At 49.1% G+C, this 14,292-nt stretch overlaps 1 protein-coding gene across 1 annotated transcript; it reads right to left on the reverse strand.

The window, feature by feature from the left end:
- Nucleotides 1–472: 472 nt before the first annotated feature.
- On the reverse strand, nucleotides 473–1,805 carry C8R40DRAFT_1176999 (uncharacterized protein; the record flags this gene model as incomplete). Its single annotated transcript, XM_046232614.1, has 3 exons — nucleotides 473–540; nucleotides 948–1,140; nucleotides 1,191–1,805. 3 exons carry the CDS (start codon nucleotides 1,803–1,805, stop codon nucleotides 473–475), a joined length of 876 nt encoding a protein of 291 aa, XP_046080300.1.
- Nucleotides 1,806–14,292: the final 12,487 nt, after the last annotated feature.

Consider the following 14,292-nt stretch of genomic DNA (forward strand, 5'->3'; position numbering starts at 1 on the left):
CCTTTCTATCAGGCTCTCCCTTCGCTCCTCATCATTGGTGACACCGCCCTGCAACTTGGCTGCTTCTGGCTCACTTCCTTCTTTACTCTCAATCTCTGGGGACTAGCGGCATAACGGTGGTGTTGTTAATAACTTCACTACTGTCCCACTCGACCTTCTGCTCTCAGACACCTTGTGGCCTCTGGCACGGCTTCACGGTGTACATGATCTTAACAGACTCCAAAACTATGACAATCACCCTTAATACAATTTGATTCCTAATTAATCAAAATTTGTCCTTTAGCATTGATTATAGTGAGCTTATCTTAATATACTATACTTTGATTCTAGATACTTAAATTTGAGACATTGTAAAATAAGAAAGAGTCACAAGCAAAACTTGATGTTTTGTATCAAGGACTCCAAGATCACTGTATACATTATACCACTAGAATATATCTTACAAAATGACTTTCCTTTTTGTACTTCATTCTCAACCTACATCTGCAAAACCTGGATATTCGGCTAAGGGCTGAGAGCAGATCCCAGCAGATCCCAGTGCTGAAAGGAACAAAAGCAACATGCTCTAGGTGCTTTCACTGCTGGGAAGTGCTCTTGACCGCTTTCAGACCCTTAGCCGAAAATACAGGTTTTGCAGATGTATCAATTCACCTTGCTTGCAAGGTCTATTGCACTCCGGAATTTGGATCATTTTGTGCAGGCACCTTTTGCACATGTTTACAGCTGTTTATCTTGGTTCCAAAATTGCCAAACATCACTAGTACGTTTCTCCTCTTCTATGTATGATATCTATTACTTACTCACTAAACGTATTTTCTCCTTCCTTCCTCCTACCTTCGTTATTCGTTCTTATACTACTATATAGTTTCTACTTCGCTCTAATATCCTTTATCTCCACTTCTATGTTCCATATCTATTACTCACAAAACGTATCTTCTCATGCGTACCTCCTACCGGTCCTCCCAAAATGACTATGTTCATTTCCATTCCGGCTCGCATTAGCCAGCGCGTATATCTCGTTAAAAATGCGTATTCTCTTTCAAAGTCCTGCTCCTCACGCAGGTACACCCGCACGCTCCAGTCTACGCATTGCGCCGTTCCTCCTCCAGCTTGTCTTTCCGAAATGACATTGAAGTGCACCTTCTACATCGTCAGTGTCCACTTTTTGCACTTCTCTGCACCATACTCACCGTTTCTACTCCTCCGTAGGAACTCCAAAGCATTTTCAACACTTCATCTGTGCTAATTCTCCACACCGCTCCCCTGCCACCCACCTCCATGTCGTTATTCACGTACCCTACCTGACCACCCCAAACTGTATTGTCTTCCCACCCTTCCAATATCATCTTCCTTGGCCCTACGCCATCCACCCTTTCTTCCGACGTTGTTCCCCCCGCACCAAAATATGCACCGTTGGCAGTCAACATTTTGGTGTATTGTTCTTCGATGCTCAATTCCTCCCCGCGATAATAGCCTTCCCCCCAAAACACACCTTCTGTTATGCGCCCTGCAGCCTCCCCTGCAAAATTTCCTTCCGTTAAAATTAATTGTCCTCCCGCTGCTGCGTCGTGTGCGTCTTTGTCACATAATGCCATGTGATTTTGTGTGGTAGTGTTGCTTCCTTGATCCTCGGTATGTCCAACATGCCTGATATAAATTGCTGCTGTTGATTTTCGTCGTACTTGTCCACTAGTACTGCTTTTCCCAATGGCTTCAACTCCGATTTCTTCATCCCCTGATATCTCTTTATCAGTTTGTTGTTCCTGCTGTACTGCCTGTTCCGTGACCGTTCCTTGTCCATCCATTCTGATTTATGGTCAGTGTTATATCCTGAATTTACTTTTTGTCGAACCGTCAACTATTTTTTGCAGGCTTTGTCGTTTATCTCGGATTTTACTCCCTTTATAACTGGCTTTCCCTATGTCCCTGCCCTGCTTTTCCGCCTACCACGTCCGCAACCCTGACACCCCAAAATTACGCGATCGCAGTTTCAAATGTGTCTCACTTTCTTCATGAACACACTCATACCTTTGACTTTTCTTCTCCTCCTGACATCCTATTCTTGTATTTTTCTACGTTCGTTGCCTACATTTTCCGCCGTGCATGTTTACCGTTTTACTCTCACTTTCTCCGATCCGTGGATGTATACCGTTTTACTTTCACTTTCTCCGATCCGTGGGACCTTTCCAATTCCCCTTCCACTGCCTTTTTCCTGCTTTGACCTCCTGTTTCCTGTGTAATATCCAATTAATGGAACAATTCGGACTATCCACATATGCCTTTTCCCTTATAAATTGCACAGAATTCTATGTTACTGTCATGCGTTCTTTCCTTCCAAAAAAGGAGTTTTCGCCTTCATCTGTTATCCCACCAAAAGTAGAATCTCCAATCCGTTCTTTATCCCTTAAACGTGAGGATGGCTCATACTCCAACTTGGAACATCCACTCTCCTTACCAGGTGTTCGTCCCGAACTGTCTGCGGGCCCCTCTACCGACATGCGTTCATTATCCGATGTTCACTATCGAGATCATATTGCACACCCTCGTAACCAAAGGCAATCCAGACCCCGTCAGCGTAAATGTTCCCCTCCGCCTATCTCACATCGCATACTGCGTCCAAGACTGAAATCCATTAGCTATAATGAAATCGGTACTGCTTTCACTGATTCTACCCTACCACTCTTAATTCACGTCTCTTCGCAATTAGCTTTAGTCCGTGCTTACATGCCGTCTTAACTGTATTGTTTTTCTATATCCCCGGTACATCTCTTTCCATCCCACGCATCAAGCGGACTCACTCTCCCTCACCATCAGGACGCCGTTGTCCTCGTTGTCTCATTGTGAGACATTACCGTACCTAGAACTTTTGCTGAATAAATTGTTGTGCTGCCCAATAAAAATTTACTCTGCATGAAATCCCTCCACCTCTTACTGTTCCCACTTTGTTTTGTTATGAAATGCGCGATATAATTATCATGTTTCTCCTCCAATAATACTACTAATTTCCATACACCCACTCGAAGCGCACAATTATACCGTGTTCATCAAGTGCGTCTAGCCAACCATTAAATTGACAAATATCCATCTTCATCCTCTGCGGGTATGGAACATTCACTACAATCTTCACTGTGGTTTCATGCCTTCCGCCTCTTCCGGTGATCATCGTAGACTACGTGGTCGTTAAACATCAACGTCATGCATTTTGTATCCACCACTTACTACAGTCATTCCAGGATGCGCTCCCCTCACTTTCCATAGAAATTGATGTACGCCGTAGATCCCTGTTGTTGAAGTGTCTGTGATTCCCGCAACTGTCACGAAGCGGCAGAGGCGGAGAATGTCACGAAGCGGCAGAGGCGGAGTGACTAACAGAGCGGGAAAGCGGAGCGACTAAGCAGAACGGTGAGGCGGAGCAACTGGACAAGGCAACAAGGCGGAGCGACTAAGCAGAACGGCGGCAGGCTGGTCCCAGATAATGACAGAGATATATTGAGTATCGTAGTCATAGGTAATAATAAGTAAGCACATACCTGGTCCCAGATAATGACAGAGAGGTCAAGATAAGGGACCAGGCTGTGGAGGGTTGGCTATATATACATAATCCGGTCTGCGAGAAACAACGATGTAATACTGTACAGTTTAGGAACAAGGAAGGTGGCGGAAGCCAATAGAAGGAGAAGATGGGTCAGGTGGATCAGTAATCGATGGGGGTTTGACAGTGATGGGATGATGTATCGTACAAGTAAAGGCGTCGAGACGGTGAGAAAAGGAAAATGATAGGGGCTGCGTACTTTATGACATTACCCCCCTCCTTATGACCATTGCCCTCGATGGTCAAGGCTTTGCCGCTGTTGGGTGTTTTTTATGAAAGGCCCAAACAATTTTTGGTGCTCGACTGAGGTTGGCTGCGGGTTCCCAAGAGTTGTGCCCTGCGTCGTAACCTTTCCACTTAACCAAATATTCCAACTTCTTCCATCGAACCCGGCTGTCTAAGATCTCCTCTACTTCGTATTCTGGTTCGTCTTCATCCTCTAAGTATACCGGCTCTGGTGGTGTTGGTATTTCGCCATTAATGGAGTTACCTTTCCAGGGGTATAGTTTATCGACATGGAAGACGGGATGGAGGCGATCTAGGGATAGGGGAAGGTCAAGGCGGTAGTCTAAAGGGCCAATTTTCTCCAGAATGCGATAAGGGCCAAGCTGTCGATCTCCTAACTTTTCACTGGAAAGTTGAAGGTTAATGTCCTCTGCACTGAGCCAGACTAGGTCTCCGACTTTAAATTGATGAGCTTTCCGCTTCCCGCGTTCGTATCCCTCCTTCTGTTGTTTCTTTCCTAGGTGTAAGGCAGCTCCGGCATCTTGTCGCGCTTCCCGGAGAATCCGTATACGGTCATCCACAGCTGGAATACCGCTGCGTTGGCCCACTGGGATATTGAACAGGGGAAGATAGCCGTAGGTTAGCTCGAACGGGGACATGCCTAGCGCAGAATGAGTCCGTGAGTTAATCACAAACTCCGCCATGGGAAGGTGCTCTGCCCAGTCGTCTTGTCGTCGTCCTACATAGAGGCGGATGTATTTCTCTACTTCCTGATTTGCTCGTTCGGTTTGGCCATTAGACTGAGGACGGTATCCGGAGGTTAGATCTGATTTAATTCCTAGCCTAGCGAGAAGGGATCGCATGAGTTTAGCTGCAAACTGGGGTCCGCGGTCGGATTTAAAGTGAAGAGGAAGACCATGGAGACGGAAGATCTCTCGGTAGTAAATATCGGCAACGCCTTCGGCTGTGATGGAGCTGGTGCAAGGAATGGCGTGAATTTGTTTTCCATACAGGTCTGTGCAAACCAAGACAGCATCGTAGCCTTGGGAGTTAGGTAGCTGTGTTATCAGGTCAACCCCTACCTCTTCCCATAGACCGGATGGTACATCTAATGGTTGAGTTACGGCCCGTGGGTGTCGCTGGATCTTCTTACGGGCACAAACCTCGCATCCCTCAACGTATTTTTCCACAAAAGAGCGCAACGTAGGCCACCAGAAATGGGTACTGACCAAGTCGAGTGTCCCGTGTAGTCCGGGGTGTCCTGCAGTTGGATGGTCGTGGCATTGACGGAGTACCTCAGTGCGTAGGTCGTCGTTTGCTGGTACGTATACTCGACCTCGGTAGTAGACCAACCCATTGTCTTCTTCCCATTCGGCTATCCCATTGGCCAAGCGCTGTAGTCTGTGCTCTTTGACTGTTTTGAGACCCTCCAATACCTGTGCCTCCCGTTCTGAGGCTTTCCGGATACGATCCTCTAAGGGGTTCTGTAGGATTGAAGCTGCAATTTTTACGAAGTGGCCAGGTTTAAGGACTGTCTGTTGTCGGTTATCATCGCTGTCCGATACATGATGAACTGCCATGCGGGAGAGAGCATCAGCTTGGGTGTTTACTCTACCAGGGCGGTGGATCATATGAAAGTCAAACCGTGACAGATAGAGGGCCCATCGGGCTTGTCGGCGGGTGAGGTCTTGTGCAGTGCGCCAGAATTCGAGGTTCGAATGGTCCGTAATGATGTCGAATGGTTGAGGGAGTCCTTCTAGAAAGTTCCTCCAATCCTTCAGTGCTTCAATGATAGCAAGCATTTCTCGATCGTAGATTTCGTAGTTCCGTTCTGCTGGCTGCATGGATGCCGATCTGAAGGCTACCGGATGCCATTGGCCATCGTCTTGCTTCTGCATAAGGGCGCCTCCCATGGCAAAGCCTGATGCGTCTACCTCGATTCGAGTAGGCCTGTCTGGTGTCCATAGAGCAAGGATCGGTGCGGAGATGAAGGCTTCTCGAAGGGTATCAAATGCTTTCTGTCGAGTCTCGGTCCAGGTAAAGCTGGTGTCTTTCTTCGTCAGGTCGTTCAGAGGTCGTGCTATTTTGGCAAAATTCCGGATAAAGCGTCGGTAGAAGTTTGCAAATCCCAAGAACCCTCGTAGTTCCCGAAGATTAGTAGGGACTGGCCAGTCGCGAACAGCCGCTACTTTTACCGGATCCATTCTCACCTCCCCTTCTGAGATGATGAGTCCGAGGTATTCAATCTGTTGTTGTTCAAATTCGCATTTTTCGGGTCGTAGGTAGAGGTCGTGCTTTTCTAACCGGGTTAATACTTCCCGTACCATTCGTCGGTGTTCCTCGAGATCGTTACTGAAGATAAGGATGTCATCTAGGTAGACTGCCACCTTGCCGGCTGCAATGAGATCAGCAAATATAGCATTCATAAGTGCTTGGAACGTGGCAGGGGAATTTGTGAGACCAAAGAACATGGCCTTAGGCTCGAACAAGCCTCGGGTTGTTGCGAACGCGCCTTTCCATTCATGCCCCTTCTTAATCCGTATGTTATTGTAACCCCAGCGGACATCAAACTTCGTGAAGTATCTGGCTCCCTGAAGTCGACTAATGATGTCAGCAACTAATGGGAGAGGGTATCGGTTCTTCACAGTGTACTCGTTCAGTTTCCGGTAGTCTTGTACGAAACGGAGTTTCCCATCCTTCTTCTTTACGAAGAAGACCGGTGATGAGATTGGTGATTTTGAGGGAACGATATAGCCTTTCCGTAGGTTTTCTTCTAGGAAACGATCCAACTCCTCCTGCTCGTTTAGGGACATGGGATAAATCTTGGTACGCATGGTTGCCGGTGCTCCAGGTACGAGATCAATCGCATGGTCCCAAGGTTGGTGGGCAGGTAATCGTTCGGAGGCGGATTCTGAGAAAACCTTCTTGAAATCACGATACTGCTCAGGGACCATTTCTTCGAAGGTTTTAACGGGTTTGTCTCGGTTGGCTTCCTCTGCTAGCTGCTGGGAGTAAGTGAATCCTGCGGCGCACCAGACTTCCTCCGTCTGTTCCTCTAGAATTCCTGCTTTTACCCATGCCTGGCGAGTTTTATGATTGGCTCGAATTCGGTGTATTGGTGGTTCTTCCACCGCTGCTGATTCACTCGGTTCAAGGGTCGCTTCTAGTGGCACCTCAATGTGGGGGTTTTCTGCGGGAGGTTCCAGTTCCGGGAGTTCGAGGATCGGGGTTTCTGTGTGAGTGGCGGCTAGATGAGAGTACAAGATCTCCTCGTCTGGGACTTCTTCTATCGTTACTCGAGGAGGCTTTACTGAAAGTCGTCCTTTCTCCCAATCAATCTCCGGATTTACCTTCCGTAGCCAGGGGAGTCCAAGGATGATGTCTTCACCTCCTAGGTTGGTGATCAGAAAGTCCATCCATCGCTCTTGATTATCCACTGTGAGTGCTAGACGTGCAAAATGGGTTATCTGCCCAGCTCGGTTAGGTGTTCCATCGATATTAAAAACGTCGATTGGTTTATGGAGGGGTGCACATCTTACATGGTTCCGGGTGACAAAGTCTTGGTTTAAAAACAGGGCGGTAGCTCCACAGTCTACCATGGCTGCAGTTGTTATACTGTGATTCCTTCCTCTTAGTCTCGCATGAATTCGGAAATGTGGGGAAGTAGAGTTTAATTCCCGGATCGACGATATTGTACATGATGGGTGCGAGTCATACGAGGAAGTAGCGAACATAACAAACTGATTACGGGGTACTCTCGGTGCAGCCGAAGCGGGTACCCTCTTTAAAAACCCTGTTGAAAGCCAGAGGACGAGGAGGACATAGCGTTAGCACGATCAAGTAATTCCCTTATTTGACCAATCTGATTGGAAAAGTCCTGGTTAGGGGGGCTCGGAGTAGCAGCTACGGGTGCAGAAGCAGATGTTGGGGTCGAGGACGCGATTTGGACGGATTCGTTTGGGAATAGGGAGAATGGCGCGGGTCCCGTAGCGGATATCTGTTGGCGTCGAGGTTGCTGGCGTCGGCCTCGGTCTCGTCCGAGTCCCATGAATTTGTCTTGGCAGACTGCTTCCAGATGTCCTCGACGTCCACAGTAGCGGCAGGTGGTTTCTCGGTGTGGGCAGTTTTGCTTGACATGACCTTGGGCACCGCAGCCGAAGCATCGTCCTCGCATGCGAGCTAGGAATGCTTCCCTAGTATTCCCATTACTGGTGTGGGTTGCATCAATGTCCATAGCGTGGGGGTCAGCAGGGGTAGTATGAGCGGTATGCGTGGGAGGGTATCCAGAGTTCCGGCCAGTCATGGTGGGATCGTGCAGGTAGACATCCACCGATATGGCCCGTTTGATTGCCTCCTTCAGAGTCGGAGCAATTCCTTGGGCAATGTTTACGGTGATGAGGTGTTGTCGGATCTCTGGGAGTAATGCAGTGAAGAAACGTTCCCGCAAGTCAATATCAGACATTTCAGTCCGATCTCCGATATCCTTGAACTTCTGAGCGAATTCCGCAACTGTCTGTCCTTTACTTTGCCTGAGATTCTTGATCTCGCTACGGGCTTCCATACCTGGGTCCATTGGTTCAAACCGTTGGCTAAATTCCTTCAGAAACGCCTCCCAATTTCCTCCGAAAGGGGGATTTTCCGCATTGAAATGTAGCAGATGGGGAGTTGCCCAATCTCCGGCACTTTCTGTGAAGAAGCCCAAGGCGGACTTGATGAGTTTTACTTGGCTTTTGGCGAGATCCGGTTGTTCTGACACCCAATTCTGGAACTGAGCCATGAAGCGACGGGCTTCAGCGCCATCTTTACCCTTGAAAACCTCGGGTTTGTTCATGCTTGACTTAGAGGATGAGCGTTCCTCCATAGCTGTAGCAAGGTTAGCTACTTGTCTGATGAGCTGAGCCATGAGATCCTCCGCAGAGGTGTTTGGGGCAGGCGGGATGGGAGTCGACATGATGGGAGTAGGCAATCGGGGCTGGGGAATCGGCAGGAAGGTTATATTGCTCACAGTGAGTGGCTCTCGGATTGAGTTCGAAAGGGCGTTGGGGCAAGGTTGAGACTGGCAATCGCGCCAAGTATCGTCGTTGTTATGGGCGTGAGCTTGGTCTCTGGGGTCAAGTGCGTGCGGGAGTGTGGAGCAGTCTATACTGGCAACAGGTGTTTCAGAGTCGGGCGGAACTGGGGAAGACGTGGTGTCTATAGACCCTGCAAGGACAACCTTATCGGTAGGCTGTCAGTGCAGTAATGGATCTTGACCTAATGTCACGAAGCGGCAGAGGCGGAGTGACTAACAGAGCGGGAAAGCGGAGCGACTAAGCAGAACGGTGAGGCGGAGCAACTGGACAAGGCAACAAGGCGGAGCGACTAAGCAGAACGGCGGCAGGCTGGTCCCAGATAATGACAGAGATATATTGAGTATCGTAGTCATAGGTAATAATAAGTAAGCACATACCTGGTCCCAGATAATGACAGAGAGGTCAAGATAAGGGACCAGGCTGTGGAGGGTTGGCTATATATACATAATCCGGTCTGCGAGAAACAACGATGTAATACTGTACAGTTTAGGAACAAGGAAGGTGGCGGAAGCCAATAGAAGGAGAAGATGGGTCAGGTGGATCAGTAATCGATGGGGGTTTGACAGTGATGGGATGATGTATCGTACAAGTAAAGGCGTCGAGACGGTGAGAAAAGGAAAATGATAGGGGCTGCGTACTTTATGACAGTAACGGCGGTGTTGTTAATAACTTCACTACTGTCCCATTCGTCTTCCGCACTTAGACACCTTGTAGCCTTGGCATGGTTACACGGTGTACATGATCTTAACAGTATAATTAAACTCAATCCGTTAACGTCGTACTGACCTATCATTTTTTATGCCTCCGAAAACTCGAGCTCAATCCAGAGCTAACTCCGAAGAAAACACTTTCTTCACCACAGCTCAATCATTTGCCCCTTTCTCCGACTCTATCTCTGCCATCGGTCAACCATGTCGCCGTAATTGCGGTTTCGGTCCAGCCACTGTCCCTACTACGTCGACTCTTCCTGAAGCCATGGAAGAGGAACAACAATTTGAGTACAGCACCTTGTACACTGGTGACGGACAACCTGTCCAAGTCATGACCCCTCGCCGTGGACAACCCCCCGTGGTCGCTCCGGCTCGGGGCCAGTCTACTACTCGAATTGATTCTCCAATTCTCCAAGCCATAGCCCGCCGTACGGGGAAACAACCCCAATCTCGCGCTGCTTCTGAATCTGCTCGTGACCCACCTCCTCACTTCGATTTGGACACTGGTGATCACAACGATCAAGACCCTCCTGTCGACCCCGACGATCCGGGCGCCGACAACAATCATGACGATCTGGATGACGACTCCGGCGGTTTACCGCGTGGTGAGCCTGGTGACCCCAGTGGACCTGGTGGTCCTGGTGGTCCCGGCGGTCCTGGTGGTCCCGGCGGTCCTGGTGGACCTAGTGGACCCCGTTCTCCAATCTCTCCTGACATCCCCAACGAGCAACGAGCTATGTTGGAACTTCTCTCGGGATTCAAGGGTTCCATTGAAACCCTTGGTACCGTTCTCGCCGCTCTCGGCCGTCCCTCTGACAGCTCTGAATCCAAGAGCAAGGTCAAGGAGCCAGAGGTATTCGACGGTTCGGACCCCCGAAAACTCAAGACGTTCTTCATCAATCTCGCCCTGGTCTTTAATGACCGTCCAAAGTATTTCACCGACCAACGGAAGGTGAATGACACCCTTTCCTATCTCAGTGGGTCAGCCAAAGAATGGTTCGTCCCTGATATTCTCGACCCGGATCTCGACTCGCTGCCGGCCTGGACATCCTCCTTCAAAGCCCTTGTAAAGGAGCTTCAGGATAATTTCGGCGTTTACGACGCCCAAGGCGAGGCCGAAGATTCTCTCGGTAATCTGAAGATGAAGGAAACCGAGAACATCCGGAAATACAACATCCGGTTCAACACCCTAGCTGCTAGTACCAACTGGGATTCTGCCGCCCTGAAATGGGCTTATGGATGAGGCCTAGCTGAACGTATCAAGGACGAAATGGCGCGTTTGCCCGAGCCGGCGACGCTCGCCGATTATTGTCAAGAAGTTCTTCGTATTGACAATCGTTATTGGAAACGCGAGGAAACTAGAAAGTGTGAGGCTGGTAAGCCTTTCATTGCTCGGAACCCGAAGAAGGGTTCCTCGGACTTTAAGACTGGTTCTACTAACCAGCAAAACAACTCTCAGCCATCTGGCTCTTCGGCGCCGTTCACGCCAAAGCCTAAACCCTTCTCTGGTGGTAAGCCTAACAACAATGGTAAGCCCCAGAACTCTTCGAATTCCGGCCAATCCGGCGGTCAGCGCCCCGCGTTCAACCCTCTTGGTGCAGATGGGAAAGTCCTTCCCTCCGAGAAGGAAAGGAGGATGAAGAACAACCTTTGTCTCTTCTGCGGTGGTAAGCATCAGATTGCTGACTGCAATAAGCGAAAGGCCCGAGAATCGAAGGGCCGTGCTGCCGAGGTTCAAGAAACCCCCGAAGCAACCGCCGAGGTTGTTGAAGAGGAATTGGAAAACTAGTCCGCAGCTCTTGTTCCCTGGTACGAAACGGGAGCTGCGTTGATCAGGTTCGTACCTCACCTGGGGAGTTATATCTCAATGCGTCCGCTCTTTCTTCTATTGAACGATCTCTTGTAATATCCTTGACTACTGAATTTCCTTTGTCCAATTCGGCCGCGCCGGCTGAACCTATTTCTGCTCTTCTCAAATTTCCTACTCTTGTTGATTCTGGTTCTACTGACTCTTTCATCGATACTCGTTATGTTTCTCAAAATTCTATTCCTACGACCAAAATTCCTCCTGTTAATCTTCGTCTCTTTGATGGTTCACTATCTTCTAAACCCATTACCGATATGGCGAATATCGCCGTTCGGTTCCCTTCTGGCGAGCTGCTCCTATTACCATTTTATGTTACACATTTAGATTCATCTTGTAAAGCAGTATTAGGTTACAGTTTCTTATCCCGCTACAATCCATTGATTGACTGGGCATCTCGAAACATTACGTTCCGTAACACTTCACATCTTGTTTCTCCACAGACGTCTGTGCCTTCTGCTATCAACCCCGTTGTTGCAAAGGTCGCTGTTCCGCTACCGGAACCTTCGCCGTCGGTTTCACCGACAATTCTGGAGACCCCTCCTGGGGACTCACCTCGCTCTCGCTCCCGCTCTCGGACGTTACGGGCCAAGCCCCTTTCGTCTAAATTCCCCTTTGAACCCATCTATTCTTACCCTACGGTCTCTCAATTCACTGCTCAACTGGAAACTCCCGAGGTCGACATTGCACTCGTCAGTGCTGCAGTCTTTAATAGGGCTTGCAAGGACGCTGGTATGGAACCCATCTTACTTCGTGCTATCCACTCAGAGGTCGCGGCCCGTGCCGCCGACCACTCTTCCACCACTCCTACTGTCCCTCCACTCCATCCTTCTATCCCAGAAGAGTACGCAGAGTTCGCAGACGTCTTCGACGAGATTGCTGCAGATTCACTTCCTGAACACAGACCCTACGACTTGAAGATTGACTTGGAAGAGGGCACTTCGCCGCCTCTCGGCCGTATCTACCCTTTGTCTGAAAAGGAGCTAGTCGCCCTTAAAGACTTTATTGACAAACAGCTGGCTACTGGTGCCATCACCCCATCATCCTCTCCTCACGGCGCTCCGGTCCTTTTTGTTCCGAAGAAAGACGGCAAACTTCGCCTTTGCGTCGATTTCCGTGGACTCAATCGTATCACCAAAAAGGATCGTTACCCACTCCCACTCATATCAGATCTTCTCGACGCTCCAAAAAGAGCTAAAATATACACCAAATTGGATCTCGCTCACGCTTATCATCTGGTCAGAATCGCTGAAGGTGATGAATGGAAGACCACCTTTCGGACCCGTTACGGCTCTTACGAATGGAAGGTTATGCCGTTCGGCCTTACGAACGCCCCTGCGGCTTTCCAGCGGTTTGTTAATGACATCTTCTCTGACATGCTCGATGTTTGTGTCATCGTCTATCTGGATGATATTCTAATCTACTCTGATACGCCAGAAGAACACCGAGAACACGTTAAGGAAGTTCTTCGGCGGTTACGGAAACATCGGCTTTACGCCAACCCCGACAAGTGCGAATTCAATATGGATACTGTTGAGTATTTGGGTTATATTCTTTCTCCCGACGGATTGACTATGTCCAAGGAGAAAGTTCAGACAGTTCTAGAGTGGCCGGTTCCGAGGAAGGTTAAGGACATTCAGTCCTTCTTGGGTTTCGCAAATTTCTATCATCGTTTTATTTATAATTATAGCGATATCGTTGTGCCGATGACTCGGCTTACCCGAAAAGGCGCGTCCTGGATCTGGGACAGCAGCTGTCAAGAGGCCTTCGAAAATCTCAAGACTGCTTTTACTTCTGCGCCGATACTGGCCCATTGGGAGCCGAATCGCCCACTTATCGTGGAAACTGACGCTTCCGATTACGCCATTGCGGCTATTCTTTCCATCCAATATGCTGACGGTGAAATTCATCCTCTAGCTTTCCTTTCCAGAACGCTTCACGCGGCTGAACTCAACTACGATACACACGACAAAGAGCTTCTGGCCATCTTCGAGGCCTTTAAAGCTTGGCATCATTATCTGGAAGGCTTGGGTGATCCGGTGGACGTCGTCACCGATCACAAGAATCTTGAGTATTTCTCTACTACCAAGGTTCTTACACGCCGACAGGTCCGATGGTCTGAATTTTTACATCAATTTAATATGGTCATTCGCTTCTGACCGGGGAAACTCGGCGAGAAACCTGATTCGATAACTAGACGCTGGGACGTCTACCCTAAAGAGGGGGATATCGGCTACGCCCAAGTGAACCCTCATAACTTTTGCCCTATCTTTACTAACGAACAACTCACTGCGTCTCTTCGAGCTACCTTCCTGGAAGGTCCGGTTTTACGAGCCTCGATTATCATGGATATCGAAGCCCTACACCAAGCAATCATCCTCGCTCTTCCCGCTGATCCGAGCTCTGTTGTTGGTTTGGAACTTGCAAAAGATCCTTCCAATGAACGTTGGAGCTTAGGTAGTGACAAGCTACTACGCCTTGACGACCGTATTTATGTTCCTAATCACGGCGACCTTCGCCTTCAAGTCCTCCGTTACTTCCATGATCATCCACTCTCCGGCCATTTCGGCCAGAACCGCACTCTCGAAGCTGTACGTCGTCAATACACCTGGCCCAAGGTCAGAGACTTTGTTCGTGACTACGTTACCTCTTGCACTATCTGTGGTCGCAATAAGCCCCGCCGTCACCGGCCTTACGGCTTGTTGAAACCTCTGCCGGTTCCGGTCCGACCATGGGACTCCATCTCTATGGACTTCATTGAGCAACTGCCAATGTCGAATGGCTATACAGCTATCCTCGTCGTCGTGGATCGATCTTCCAAACAAGCTA

Source organism: Lentinula edodes, assembly GCF_021015755.1.
Source record: "Lentinula edodes strain Le(Bin) 0899 ss11 chromosome Unknown C8R40scaffold_58, whole genome shotgun sequence".
Classification (NCBI taxonomy): Eukaryota; Fungi; Basidiomycota; class Agaricomycetes; order Agaricales; family Omphalotaceae; genus Lentinula; species Lentinula edodes.